At 42.6% G+C, this 13,934-nt stretch overlaps 1 protein-coding gene across 2 annotated transcripts in view; it reads left to right on the plus strand.

Moving 5' to 3' along the window:
* The window catches only part of LOC124360578 (ecdysone-induced protein 74EF), a 37,790-nt gene that overhangs the window by 11,075 nt on the left and 12,781 nt on the right, over positions 1-13,934 (plus strand). For both annotated transcript variants that reach the window (XM_046814309.1, XM_046814308.1), the window contains exon 2: positions 10,473-10,613. In XM_046814309.1, the coding sequence (XP_046670265.1) occupies positions 10,473-10,613 (141 nt within the window). The remainder of the gene's footprint in view (positions 1-10,472; positions 10,614-13,934) is intronic.

Below are 13,934 nucleotides of genomic sequence, written 5' to 3' on the forward strand. Positions count from 1 at the left end.
CGTTCCAGCGCGCCGCGTGCCCGTAACCAAGCAACCTACCCTCCCCCACCCCCACCTGCTGCTTACCTACCAGCCACTGCTACAGCAACCATTGATTTACATCTCACACTGTATACGGCACTATTTGACGGCAACTCATATCATCGTCTGTCATCAATCTCAATCTCCTGAGCGTCGTCCTGTCATCAAATTACCTGTTTGATGATAAGACCTCTCCACCACTAGGCACTAGTTCAGCAACCACAGAGTTACATATCACAATGTATATGGAAATATTTGACGGCAACTCATATCATCGTCTGTCATCAAATTACCTGTTTGACGATAAGACCTCTCCACCACTAGGCACTAGTTCAGCAACCACAGAGTTACATATCACACTGTATATGGAAATATTTGACGGCAACTCATATCATCGTCTGTCATCAAATTACCTGTTTGACGATAAGACCTCTCCACCACTAGGCACTAGTTCAGCAACCACAGAGTTACATATCACACTGTATATGGAAATATTTGACGGCAACTCATATCATCATGTCATCTTTCATAAGTCTCAGTCTCTTGATCACCGTCCTGTCATCAAATTACCTGTTTGACGATAAGACATCACCACTACCAGGCACTCCTACAGCATCCATTGATTTATATAAGGCAATATTTGACGGGCTCATATTATAATTGAAACTCATCATATATCTAAACTATATAAACTCATATTATCATCTGTCATCAGTCTTAATCTCTGCCGTCCTGTCACCAAATTACCTGCCTGACGATAAGACATCACCACTACGAGGCACGACTGCGCCCCCGCCCAGACCCCAGTGACGGTGCGTTGACATCGAAAGTTCGCGGCGCGGGAAGGAAGCTGTTATGTCCGGGGATAACTTTCGGATGTGAAGACGAGAGGTTTCTCTGGTCAACAAACTGAAAGCGGGTCGAGACAGACCGGGCGGAAGTGTGGCCGCTGCTGTCTCGAGCTCGTGGTCGTGCTAGCTGCGATACCACACACTGATGGTTGATTATTGATTATAACGCGTTCATGGACCGCCTTTCTTCCTGTTCATTTCGTTACTCCACGCACATTATTTCACAATAATGGGGTTTTATTAAAACTAGTTATTTTTTAGTGTGTGCTTTCTACAATCATAGAAAGTTTTGTTAGAAAGATTATTTTACAGCCTAACTAACAACCAATACTGAATAACTTGGGTTTCAATATAAACTCACTGATTGAAGAACTTAATTAATTCGTACTTATCGAATCTTTCTGTAAATCTACAGTGAGTATGCTTGCACTGACACCGATGGTTTATATTTGTATAAGTAGTTTTACTATTAATCTCTCTCGTGTTTTTTATTTGAACTCGTCACAAATCAGCCCATTACTAAACACATAAATACACCGAAAGCTAGTGCAGTAGTATATTTTACTATCGATGTACTCGTATCAGTAACCCTCGCTTATCAAACATAACATTAACGTGTGAATCTTGGTAGTGAAAAATGTAGTGGTACCGTATGCTGAATTATAGATGAAGCTAAGTAGTGCGCCAGGACCAATATCGCTGCCAATATGGAGTATATCTGTCTACATTCTACAATGCTTCCGTTTGATCGCTCAGTGATTACTGCTCATGTTTCTTCTCCCGACTATATATCAATCAACATTACTGCCCTTCTTTCAACCCCCAACTATAGCCCTTAAGCTTATATTAACCAAAAGATTAAAGAACATACATGTTTAAAAGACAACTGTAACTGTCAAGTCATTTTGAACCTTATTTAATATAGGTTCCCTGTATATTGACGGTTACTGTACTGGGGTAGTATGACCCATATAAAGGATTACCGTTTGCAATAGATAATTTATTATTAAACGAAACACACGGATAATAAGGTACCAACATTGAACCGCATATATTCGGTTTGGTTGTATTTACATCTTCGACCGTCAATGTTCGTGCCTGCTTAAGTCTGTTCTGCAGCCTTGTTTCCTCTACGCAGATGTGATTTATGTGGCTGTAACCGTTCACTATTGATATCGAGTTAGTGTCAACCTGCTGTAAACAATCAAGGTGCTTGTAGAAAGGGAAGGCCTGAACACAAATCCTCCGGTCCAAGCCTTTGCTAGCGCGGTCACGGTCCAAGGCCCGGTTCAGTTCTGCAACAACCGCCGTGTCGCAAACCGTTTCACAAGTTGGTGTATCTCCCTTTGCGTCATTTTCCCAACGCCTGAGGCAATCCCCACAATCGGTTCCAGACCGAGGCGGTGCTGTGTGGTCACTGGCGTGAGAGGTGTGATGATCCTGGACAAGCCGGCCAGTACGAGCGGCAGTAGCGGCAGGAGCGGCGGTAGCGGTGACGCGGGTCAATAACAGTGAGAGTAAGCTCCCATTCATCCAGATTTCTACAGACACTTTCCTGTTCCACTTTTCTTCACTCCGCCAATAAACTAAACTCGTCTTCATTAATTACAACCGGCCGGCATGGCCCTGTTTTTACTCAAACTCTCTTTCAAGAAGCTGTCGTCTGGCATTCCTCTCAGTTGCTACTCACAAGAAACTCGATCAGTAATTACATATAACAACATACTGTATATTGTATTCCATATTATAAAATTTGAGGACGGGCTGTCACTTTGCAATGTCAAACATAATTTATTTATCTATAAACAATAGGATTGTGTGTACGATATAGCACTCCTAAAACCAATTTAGTAATCAGGATTCAGCCCTTTAAATCTAAGCTTGAATTAGTGTAGTATTTTCTGCTTAATAAGCTTAACGGTGTGGTTAAATTGGTTGCGCTTTGTTAAATCTTCCACGACCACATGTGGCAACAATTCACAAGCTCTTACACTGAGCTGGAGTTTCAATAATTGGACTTTTAATGGGAATTGTGAATTGTGGCGAGCAAAGGATTCTGTGTGAGGGTTGCACTTGCTTTAATATTCTACAGCCAAATCCGCCTCTACGTCAACTAAGTAGTCTACAGCAGTTGGCTGACAACAAAATTACAAACTGTTGCGGTTATCTTGAGTAGCATGTTCAGTTGACAAGCAGCGTGGTGACGGCACGGCGCGAGGCACGGGGAGTTGTGCTAGGCCGTGACGTCAACCCCCCCCCTCCACCCCTCATCATCATACCAGGCCGCTTATCACTATGATAACCGCCACGTGTGTGTCTGCCTGCGCGTGGCGCCGGCACGTCACTTCCTCCTCACTTCACACCACCATACACCACTCTGTGTACACATCGACAACTCTGTTGTTATCTCTAAGTGTAGGTAGGCTACATACTTTCCTTCTTGTAGCCTTTCAAAGCCCCGAGATCAGTTACTTTCTCGTAGGCGTAGCTATACTAGAATTTCTTTACTTATTTAAAGTTTATCAAATCCATATTTAAAAGTTAACCACCATCGCCGTCGTACGACAATACTTGACTTACGTAAAACAATCGATTTGACCTGTATTACAAATTTTTCTTTCATAAAGATGTTAATTGTCAAATAAGAACATAAAGGGTTTACTTGTTATTGTAAAGAATGTAACTTTTTGACGTTAATTCTATCGTGTTATAATCTAGCCAGCAGCACACATGCAAGAGTCGGTGTGATGATAGAACAGAGAGGCTCGAGTATGGAGACTATCAGAATTGGGAGATTGTATAAATGTGCTGATAACAGTGCTGAAATAGCACTACGCGCAGACTATCTCTCAGTTTGGTAGTGTCATTTTTACACGGCTTTATTTCCCGCCACTTCGCTCTTCTCAGCGCACGCGGACAGTATCACATCAGCGTCAGTCGCTCATGTCGAGAATGAATTTTTTTCGGTGGTCTTAATTTTCCGGAAGTTCGGTTAAAATGTATTCTACATGGACTTATGCATCGCTTAGTTATACAACAAATATGCGCATGTGAATGTGAGTTTCATTTGTTATCTCGTTCAAGTTTATTATTGCGTCTTACAATTGTTGAGTTAGACCATCAGATTAAGGAGAAATAGAAGTTCGTTTTGTAGAATATTCGAGAATAGTAAGTGTATGCTATCGATTATGTATAATCAAATGTAACTCAAGTGAGTTGCTTGGAAATTATTTCTCGTTTATAGACAGGTATCCTGAACGCGTTATGTCTTAGGTCAGGATGTGCGAGGGAGACATATTTGTTTTTTGTACCCGTAACGGGCCGTCTACCCCGTCGGCGGGGCTAATGGGCGATGGAACTACATCAGCATTAATATGCATACCGCACTGTTTTTGTTTGACGATAAAAACCGTCCTGACTGCAGGAGAGGAGCCCCCGCTCACGCGCACAGACGGCAGGGCCTACACTATCTAGGCCAAGTACAGTGTGAAGTGAGGGGTGTGGGAGGGGGGGCGTGCAACTCAGCGTCGGTACTTAGGTGAGGCGATCTCTTATCTCTTACTGTTAATACACAGAACATGTCCACTCGTGTCTGTTATGTAAATGCTCCCTGGAGACTATACTGGCCGTGGAATGAGGTTAACAACTGACAGCAGACGCAGATAGACAAACAGCGCGCTAAAAATAGATCTTGTTACGTCACCTCAGTTTGACAGATTGTTTCTTCTGAACTCTAGATTCTGAACATTTCCGTTTTTATTCATACATTTGTGAGTATCAGAAAAAAATGTTAAAGTGTAAAAGGCAGCTATTATAATGCACGTGCTGAAGAATTGATTCGATACCCGTCGTTGTACCTGAGCGGCGATGTTTTATTCCCGACGATATACCTGTAAGCCGGCGAGGCTCGGAGGGGTGCGTGGGAAGGGTAGCCCACTGACCTACTTTCCCCCAACCCTCACTTTCTCGCCGCTACAGCCCCTGCCCTGGCCCGACCGCCGAGATTTACACCCCATTGTCTTATGATCACCTTCTCTTGTCTCCCAGAACAGTGCTATTCAACGTTTCCCTCGAACTCGGTCTCGGTTTCGCTTTCATTGATTCGCCGCGCTCCTCGCGTAAACAAACGCCACTCAATCGTGTAAAAGTCGTCCTTGAACGTCCCGAGTTCTGGGGCAGGGTGACAAGTAGAACCGTCCTTTACAGACTATTTGTTTTGGCTGTCAATCCGCACTGAAGTCAGATCTGTGTTCCGCTGTGCCACATTCGAGGAAAAGCTCCTACGAAGTGACGAGCAAGTCGCCGGTCTAGTGTGAGTGAGATGCACAAGGCCGTGCACACTCTCCCCGCTTTCCCCTGGCGGGCCCGAGCTCAGCCGGTATCCGGTTTGTAGGTAACGGAAGTGGAGGCAATCACTATCTACTACAGGACAGGTAGAAAACGACGGTGAGAACCGGGCCACCACTCTCTCGTCCGACACACTTTACTCTCTCCTCACTCTCCCCGTTAGAGCCAACTGCATTTCCTGGCCGTTCAGACACTTACTTGAAGGATATATAGTTGTACCTTTATTTGAGTACATTTTTATTCTCACCCATAGTCTGTCAGGTTCTTGAATTCACGTTTGCTGGAATAGTTTTAAGATTTCTATCTGGAGAATCTAGTAATAGATGGATCCAGTAAGCGCGATCCCCTGTCGTTAGTGTAGAGAGGATGCTTTACTATATTTCTCGCCTGTGTACCCAAATTTGAAGTAGCAACGATGAACTGACGAGGAGTGAAGTGTGAAGCAGGTGACGGTATAGTATCGAGGTCGACGCCGCGCCAATGGGTCAAGGAGAGAGCGGTGTGGCAACACTGCCGCCGAGCTGAGCCGTGCCGCAGCCCACTTTCCCTTGCTTCCTCGCTTTATATAACTGGCCCACATTCTGTTACTTCATCTTCCGCCGCGCCGGTCAGGACGAGCTCGACAACCACAGTTGTGCTTTCAAGAAATGTTCTTTTTCTGTCCGTCCAGGATCTAATAGACGGCATCACGATTAATGATTCAGTATAGGAATGGTTTTGCCCCGTTTTTTACTGCAAAATATAGATTTTAATCTGCCTCGGACAGGTCGAAGAAGTACTCAAGTGGTGTAAATGTACCATGGTCTCAGCCTATTCCGATAAGCAGGTATCCCTCATCAGCTGTTTCCATTTGATAAATTAATTGAACGTCTCGAGCTGTCACTGCGATATGACAGATTCAGTGTCGGTGGTGGTACCCGAGTGTGGGCGTGAACCGTGCAGGTGGTGCGCTTTGATCACAAGATGTGGAGGCCTCGCCGACAACAATGGGTGACCATTTCCGGCCGCTACTCACTTCCGGCAACCAAACCACTCTCCGGAACGCCTTACTTCACCAACCGTCTCTTCACTTGGCCGCGCCGTGCCTGCTTTGTGCGTGTACACATTAATATTAATATAGATTATATTAAACTCGTCAAACTATGGGAGCGAACAATGTAGTTGGCGTTTTAATTCTTTGTGGACAGAAGAAACTTTGTGTTGGAGTATTTAGGTTTAGATTACGACAATTTTGAAAGATTTAGTACATGTGCAGCCGTACGTGTTTGTTTGACCAACAAAGTACTGTTTCACTTTATTCATTATAGAATAAGTTACTTATGCTTACTACTGTAATAGTGGCAAAACCAACATCCAGGTGTAACAGAGTACCATCAGTGTCATACTGTTAGGTTGTTCGTCACATTTAGGTTGTTTAACGATCGCATCAATTTTACTATGAATTTAATTAATTATGTTGTTCGTTATTAACTTGAAGTACGCGTGTCCTGCTGAACAGTGGACTATTTATATATATATTTTTGTAATTATGATGATTAGTGTTAAACATTTATTTTTTGTGTATATACATATGCTTGGAAGGAAAGCAAAGACAATTATTTATACCTAAAACATATTGTTTTTGTATTAAAGCGTATTTAACCTGGTGATGGATGGTTCATAAAAATAATTTAATAAATACGAAAATCTGCGTTGAAAATTTGCTTATGGTGTTATACATTAGAATACATTGAAATCTCCATCTTCCGCGACAAGTTAAATATAGTGCCAAGATTTAATCAATGCCATAACCAAATTCAGTTCAAAGCTCTTCTTATGCGACTCTCTGTAATCAATGAGTTTTCGTTTTTAAGTTCACGCCGAATCGCTGGCATTTGTAAAACAAAAGCGAATATGAATTCAATGTAATCGCTTTTTGGCAAATGAACGTGTAAAATGTAGGTTTGACTGTTTTAGAATGAGTTTAGAGTGATTTCGTAATTCTGTTACAATTTATGACTAATATGTAATCTACCCTCTTCATCTGGAGTGATATTATAAAATATAACTTACATATCATGAATATGTATGCCTTATCTTGTGTTGTAGTGTTCGTGAAGTGTTCATTGTAAATTAGACAGATTTTTAAAACTTTTGCAACATTTTGGCCGATTTACATGGTACTGACTCCTGGCTGGAGCTGTCTCTCTTCCTCTTCCTTGAATGACTGCATTCGCACTTTCAGTTATCAACATTTCATTTAAAGGATTGTATCTTACATGGTGGAACAGCATCGATCATCAATTGCAAGAGATTGTAACAGTATCGTAGGTGCTTGACATTTATAATAACTATTTGATTACATTATATTTAGTTAATTCTGGTTTATCTGAAATATTCTACAACTAAAGATTACTCCATTGTCCAGATTTCTCTGACTCTCGGTCTCGATACAGTGTTTGTTCGTATCTCCTACTTTCCGTGTTATCAAAATAATTCTTCGATTAGTATGAAACTTTTTACATTGACTGGGTGAAATCATTCAAAACAATATGTGTAAAACAGCCATAAATTAATTATTATCAGTGTTGCGTCGAACAACGGTGACAATATGCGCATGTGCAAGTCTTAATGAAGGTCACATATACCGTACCGTGCTGTATGGATAGCAGTTATCACCCGCCACGTGTGACAATATCGCTGATAACGTCAAGGTCGTGCTGCTAAGGTGACGAAGACTGTCGATGGTTGTCACTACCATTGATAGCAACAGACGCTGGCTGTCGCTCGTTTTCCGGCCGTTTCGCTGGGCGTGACCATGGTTTGACTGTCGTTAAGCTCACGAGACATGCCTTGCCGGTGTCACTACAATCGATAATAACGGGTGTCGCCGCTCACCATGTTCGGCAGACTCGTGCGTGCCCCAAGTATGACAGTCCCAATAGCAACGTCAACGTCAAGGTCGTTTTGTCGTCAAGGTCTCGTGACTTACCTTGCTGTTATCTGTCACTACAATCGATAATAACGGGTGTCGCCGCTCACCATGTTCGGCAGACTCGTGCGTGCCCCAAGTATGACAGTCCCAATAGCAACGTCAACGTCAAGGTCGTTTTGTCGTCAAGGTCTCGTGACTTACCTTGCTGTTATCTGTCACTACAATCGATAATAACGGGTGTCGCCGCTCACCATGTTCGGCAGACTCGTGCGTGCCCCAAGTATGACAGTCCCAATAGCAACGTCAACGTCAAGGTCGTTTTGTCGTCAAGGTCTCGTGACTTACCTTGCTGTTATCTGTCACTACAATCGATAATAACGGGTGTCGCCGCTCACCATGTTCTGCAGACTCGTGCGTGCCCCAAGTATGACAGTCCCAATATCAACGTCAACGTCAAGGTCGTTTTGTCGTCAAGGTCTCGTGACTTACCTTGCTGTTATCTGTCACTACAATCGATAATAACGGGTGTCGCCGCTCACCATGTTCGGCAGACTCGTGCGTGCCCCAAGTATGACAGTCCCAATAGCAACGTCAACGTCAAGATCGTTTTGTCGTCAAGGTCTCGTGACTTACCTTGCTGTTATCTGTTACTACAATCGATAATAACGGGTGCCGCCGCTCACCATGTTCGGCAGACTCGTGCGTGCCCCAAGTATGACAGTCCCAATAGCAACGTCAACGTCAAGGTCGTTTTGTCGTCAAGGTCTCGTGACTTACCTTGCTGTTATCTGTCACTACAATCGATAATAACGGGTGTCGCCGCTCACTATGTTCGGCAGACTCGTGCGTGCCCCAAGTATAACAGGCGCACTGATAGTGGTGGTACACTTGACTTATTGTATTCCAATTTTATTGTATATTTTTATAATGATTACGTAAGGAATTTAAATATAATTTTTGCATTGTCTCGTCATCTTGATGAAGGTAATGCAATATTGAGATCTTATGTTAAACATACGTAATTCTAAATTTATTGTCCTTTTAATATTTTATTAGTTCAAAATTTATATTTTAATCAAACGCCAATTTGATGGATAATCATTATGAAGTCAGTAGTGTTGGTTGGTTATTTATTGTCAATCGTCTTACGATCGTCAATACTCTGTACTCTACATGAAACGGCGTTGTATGTAATAGACGTACGAGTACAGGTAAAACTACTCAGGGCTTCAACCAGCCGAGAAGTCGGGCAAAGTTGAGTGACGCGGGTTTGGAAACGAATTATTGGCACGTAGCGTTTTCAACAGCGGGTTGGCAAATGTAGGAAGTGGGTCACGTTTATTTCCTATCTGAAGATGTCGAAATGACGGGAGCGTGGCCAAGCCCAGTCCGCCGTCAGCAACGACAACACACCGCGGAGTGGACCAGGAGATAGCTACAAATAGTGCCCATTGTTGTGGTGCCGTGTGACACAACTCACTTCAGATGATAGATCAGTAGTAAAGTCGCGGCAATGTCACTCGTTAACAACCCGTGTCGAACTTTAATTTGAATCATAATTGAACGTACCGGTATAGCCTACGTTTAAAGTGGAACAGTGCTACAGAAAATATTAGCGCCTTCCTCCATCAGGAGTCGGGACTGGATTTCACAACTGATGACGGAAACAGATGACAATGAGATCAGTTATCACTTGTAAATGTATCGAGTCGCGTTTCATATACTTCGCCGTTTTGACGCATTTTACTAATATTACTGTAAAATACAAAGTGTTTTATTATAAATACAGAGGTTGAATAGGCACCTTTTGTTACGTAATTACAAAATTTCCAAACATTTATTGTTAGTGACAAAAGATGTATACGTTATTACAATGTGCTGCTACAGCTATCACCGTAATACCAAGATAACCAATCAATAATCTCTGAATGTCACGCAGATGTGAGCACACATTGCGTAGGCACCGCAATACTACGTAATCAATATTGGTGTTTTGCGCTCAATTTGTGTATTTTATTTTAATTATATTTTCAATATTTTTGAACTGGAACGCATTTATTCGATTTGACAGTTGATGCAGTTATGTTTTCAAGGTGCTACAGAGAATCCAAGATTGCTTTTGATGTCTATTCGTGTAGTTGGATAATAACAAAAGTTAGTCGGTTACAAAAGTAAGTTACAAAAGTAATTCGGTCTACTATCTGTCCCCGCTCTCCCACCCCAGCTGTTTATTCTACCAACTAAATGTCGTAATTTACAAATACGCGTAGTAATGTACATAAGTACGGAATATACACATGGAGTATACGCATTGTACAATGTGCTGTGTTGTGTTACAGTGGACACTGCGCCACCTACTACCGGTGGTCCTCTCTATATCAAGCGGGAACGGGAAACCGATCACAAGGCGTTGTTACACGGCATCCTCTCCCAGCATCATGCCGCTGCTGCCCTCCTCAACTATAACCACTCCAACACCGGTGAGTACTCTCAGTTGTTTAATATATACACGTGTTTGGAATACTTATATTTTGTTGCTTTACCAATAATTGTTATTAGCATTATTGCTAATAACTGTTATTAGCAGTTATTAGCATTGTCCTCAGCATCTTATAAATACATTTCAGTTACGAAGACCGATTACGTAGTTTGTTATTGTGAACCTCTCAATACGTCTCAACGTTTGTGTTGGGATCTCTTGTATATTCCAAATGAATATCTATAGTGTGTGAGTAAATGGCCGCAGCACCATTCTGGGGACTGACAATATATCCATCCTTGTGCTGGAAACCATTTGTTTTGCACGAGTGCCATTCAAATTTGAATAACAAAATGCTATATTTGGGCTTGTTTATCTCCAAGGCGACGTGACGCGAGGTCCGGCGAGTAACCGCGCCTTTGTTCCGCTCCGGGAGGGTCCCGGCCCCACTCCGACCCCTTTACGCAACCCTTGCACATTTTGGGGGCGAAAGTGCGGAAAATGGGGTTGTTTAGGTAAAGTTGCCAGGTGCCTGACAGCTGCGCCTGATCATCCCTCCAGCTGGTCTTATTGACTTTTTATGGGCAAAAACGCAATTTTGATCTGATCCGAAAAGTACTCAGGGTGATCGGTTACAATGCTTCTTTTTTTACATTTTCCACCCATTAACCCGATACGACAAAAACTGAAGGACAAAAATGTCCCGTGCGGGGTAGTGTGTTGCGGCACGTGACATATATTGTACTTTAGGTGCTCCTGTCGTGTTAATTGATAGTCTGCCAGAACTCTGAACAAATCGAGTTCTATCTTTCAATTTGTAATTATTTAAGTGTCTCAGCCCATCCACTGACGATACACGTAATGACAGACTTGATTTGACTACAGCATGTCGTCACACCTATATATACTCTGTTGATTCCAGAAATTTGTTTTTTAAAGTGTTCTAATATTTTATTTGTTTATTTGTGCCAACAATATTATGAGTGTGTAGTGACTATCGGATGCACTGTACAGTCTACTTCAATTGTTTATCCATGTATGACCTGATCGTGTTTCTGATTGTTTCTCTTTTTTTTATTTGCAACCATAATTAACGCACAATATAATTGCTACTCAGATAGCAATTATGTTGTCGTTTAGTACAAAATAACCATTTGCTATTAAATTGACGCGCAGCCATACTTTGGCAAATAAGAAATACCGGTTAATTAAATATGAACAATCTAAAGGGAAATAATTTCATATGTGTCAGACCCAGCAAGCCCTACCCCGGTCCCGAGAGCAGCTGTCCGCAGCAAGTGTCGGTGTCTACGGATACAGTTGCGTCAATAACGCTGCAGCTGGACTTGTTTTCCACAAATACGTAAACCCTTGCCGCGGCCGCGTGTTACCGCACATTGTGTCACCCCTTTCTGCACGCGCGGCTGCTGCGGACAGGCCCGGCGCAACCCTTGTCTATTGTTGCGGCACTCACCCTGCCTGCAGCTTTCCTTCAAAACACCCAAAACTGCTCCTGCCCTCAGATCCTGTTGTTGTTTCGACCCGAACCGATTGCCTCATGGTTTATTCAATTTTAACAGATGTTCTAATTGTAAATCGCAATCAGTAGTTGCAAAAAAGTTCTGAATTTAATTTTTCAATAATAGTTCCAAAATGCAGTTTAAGACGAAATAGGACAATTTCCTTTGCCCTTCCAAAACAATCTTCTGACAGTTAACTCTTCTGAACGATTCGGCAGAAGATCAGCTTGATCTGGTCAGCGGAGAGGTCCCGGTGTAGAACCAGGTAATCGTGTCCCGGTGCCGAACGGGTCTCTGGTCAAAGTTGACCAACGGTCAGTGCGGTGCGGGAACAGGTCGTCAATTAGAAGTGGCCAGTGTCCAGTCCGACCGGGATAGAGATAATAGTTTAACGGAATTAGGAAATGTCGGAAGGGTTGTGTGGTCCCACGCTCCTAGGTCAGGGATGGCCAGTGGTCCGACCCGGCTTTGTCTACTGGCCGGCCTGTCTTGTCTTACCCCTCTCCGGCCACCGCCACTGCCCACTGGTCACTCAGCCCCTCTGAGCCGGTTAATATTCTCTCCCTGTCCATTAAAGTTTCTGGCCGATGATTAATAGTTACGAACTTCGACTGCACTCAGTGTTTGAGGTTATGAACACATCGGAGCTTACCTAAATAAATAGACTTGACTGAACTCTTTCTGAACATTCTTTCATTTACTTTATTTGTATTGTTTATACTTACATATTCATTATTAATTGAAACCGGTGCGTGTGTCAGGAATATGGTGCAGCAAATGACAGAGGAATGTCTCGAGATGCAAGAACTGAACGGGATTTATTAAAACCGATAGTAATAAAATAATGATGTTCCGTCTGCAGGGTCGACGCGGAGCGGAACGGCGGACCTCGGGGAACGGGACACGTGGCAGGGGAGGGCAGGGATGCTGCGACCAGAGATCCTGCCCAACCTGTTCTGTCCAACGGTCTCTTCCTGTGTCCACTCCTTCCCCCCGACATTGATCTCTGTCATATCTAACGGCCATCCTGCCCTCATGTATACATACAGTTCGTCAGTGAATACTAGCCATCATAGTGTGAAGAGAGAAAAAATGGAAATCCATATTGAAAGTCGTCCTGCTATCTTTTCTAACTCCTCGGAAACAGGAGATCTAGTTTCCGGCGCCTGCCACTCAGCGCTAATTTTAAATGCATTAAAACTACACTGGCAAAAATAAACAAAAACAAAATATTATTCTGTTGAATTTAGTTTACAGGCATTTCACTTCCTTTAATTAATAAGGAGAACTGAACTTGTGTAACATAAACACAAATGTTTCTACAGTGTTAATAAAATTATGGCAATACGTAATTACGCAGTAGTAACGAAAACAATTTTCGAGCAGACTGAGCGGCCAATATTTGTTCTGAGGATCATATCAGTCAGTTAGTTACATAGCCGTATGCCGCACCACGCGTCGTCTGTTTAAAATTGTCAGATGAGCCTGAAGTATGTTGGAAACAATAAACATACTAGTATGATCGAATGGAAGAATTTGTACGTCAAGTTGTATTTCGTAAAAAGACATATTGAAACATCATTTGGAGAAAACATCATAAGCGTAAATGAGCTAGTCACCATAGACTTTCTAATTAATTCTAAATATTATAGATAATTCTAAATAAACCTATTTTGAACTTAACAATATTGTACTTTACTCGCGAGTGATGAATCCGAGGAAGAGCTAAGGTCAGGTATTAGCCAAGGTCAAATACGTTTCAAACTATCAGCTTTAAACGATGTTTCCTTTAAACGGATAAA

The sequence above is a fragment of the Homalodisca vitripennis genome, chromosome 4 (assembly GCF_021130785.1).
Source record: "Homalodisca vitripennis isolate AUS2020 chromosome 4, UT_GWSS_2.1, whole genome shotgun sequence".
Taxonomy (NCBI): domain Eukaryota; kingdom Metazoa; phylum Arthropoda; class Insecta; order Hemiptera; family Cicadellidae; genus Homalodisca; species Homalodisca vitripennis.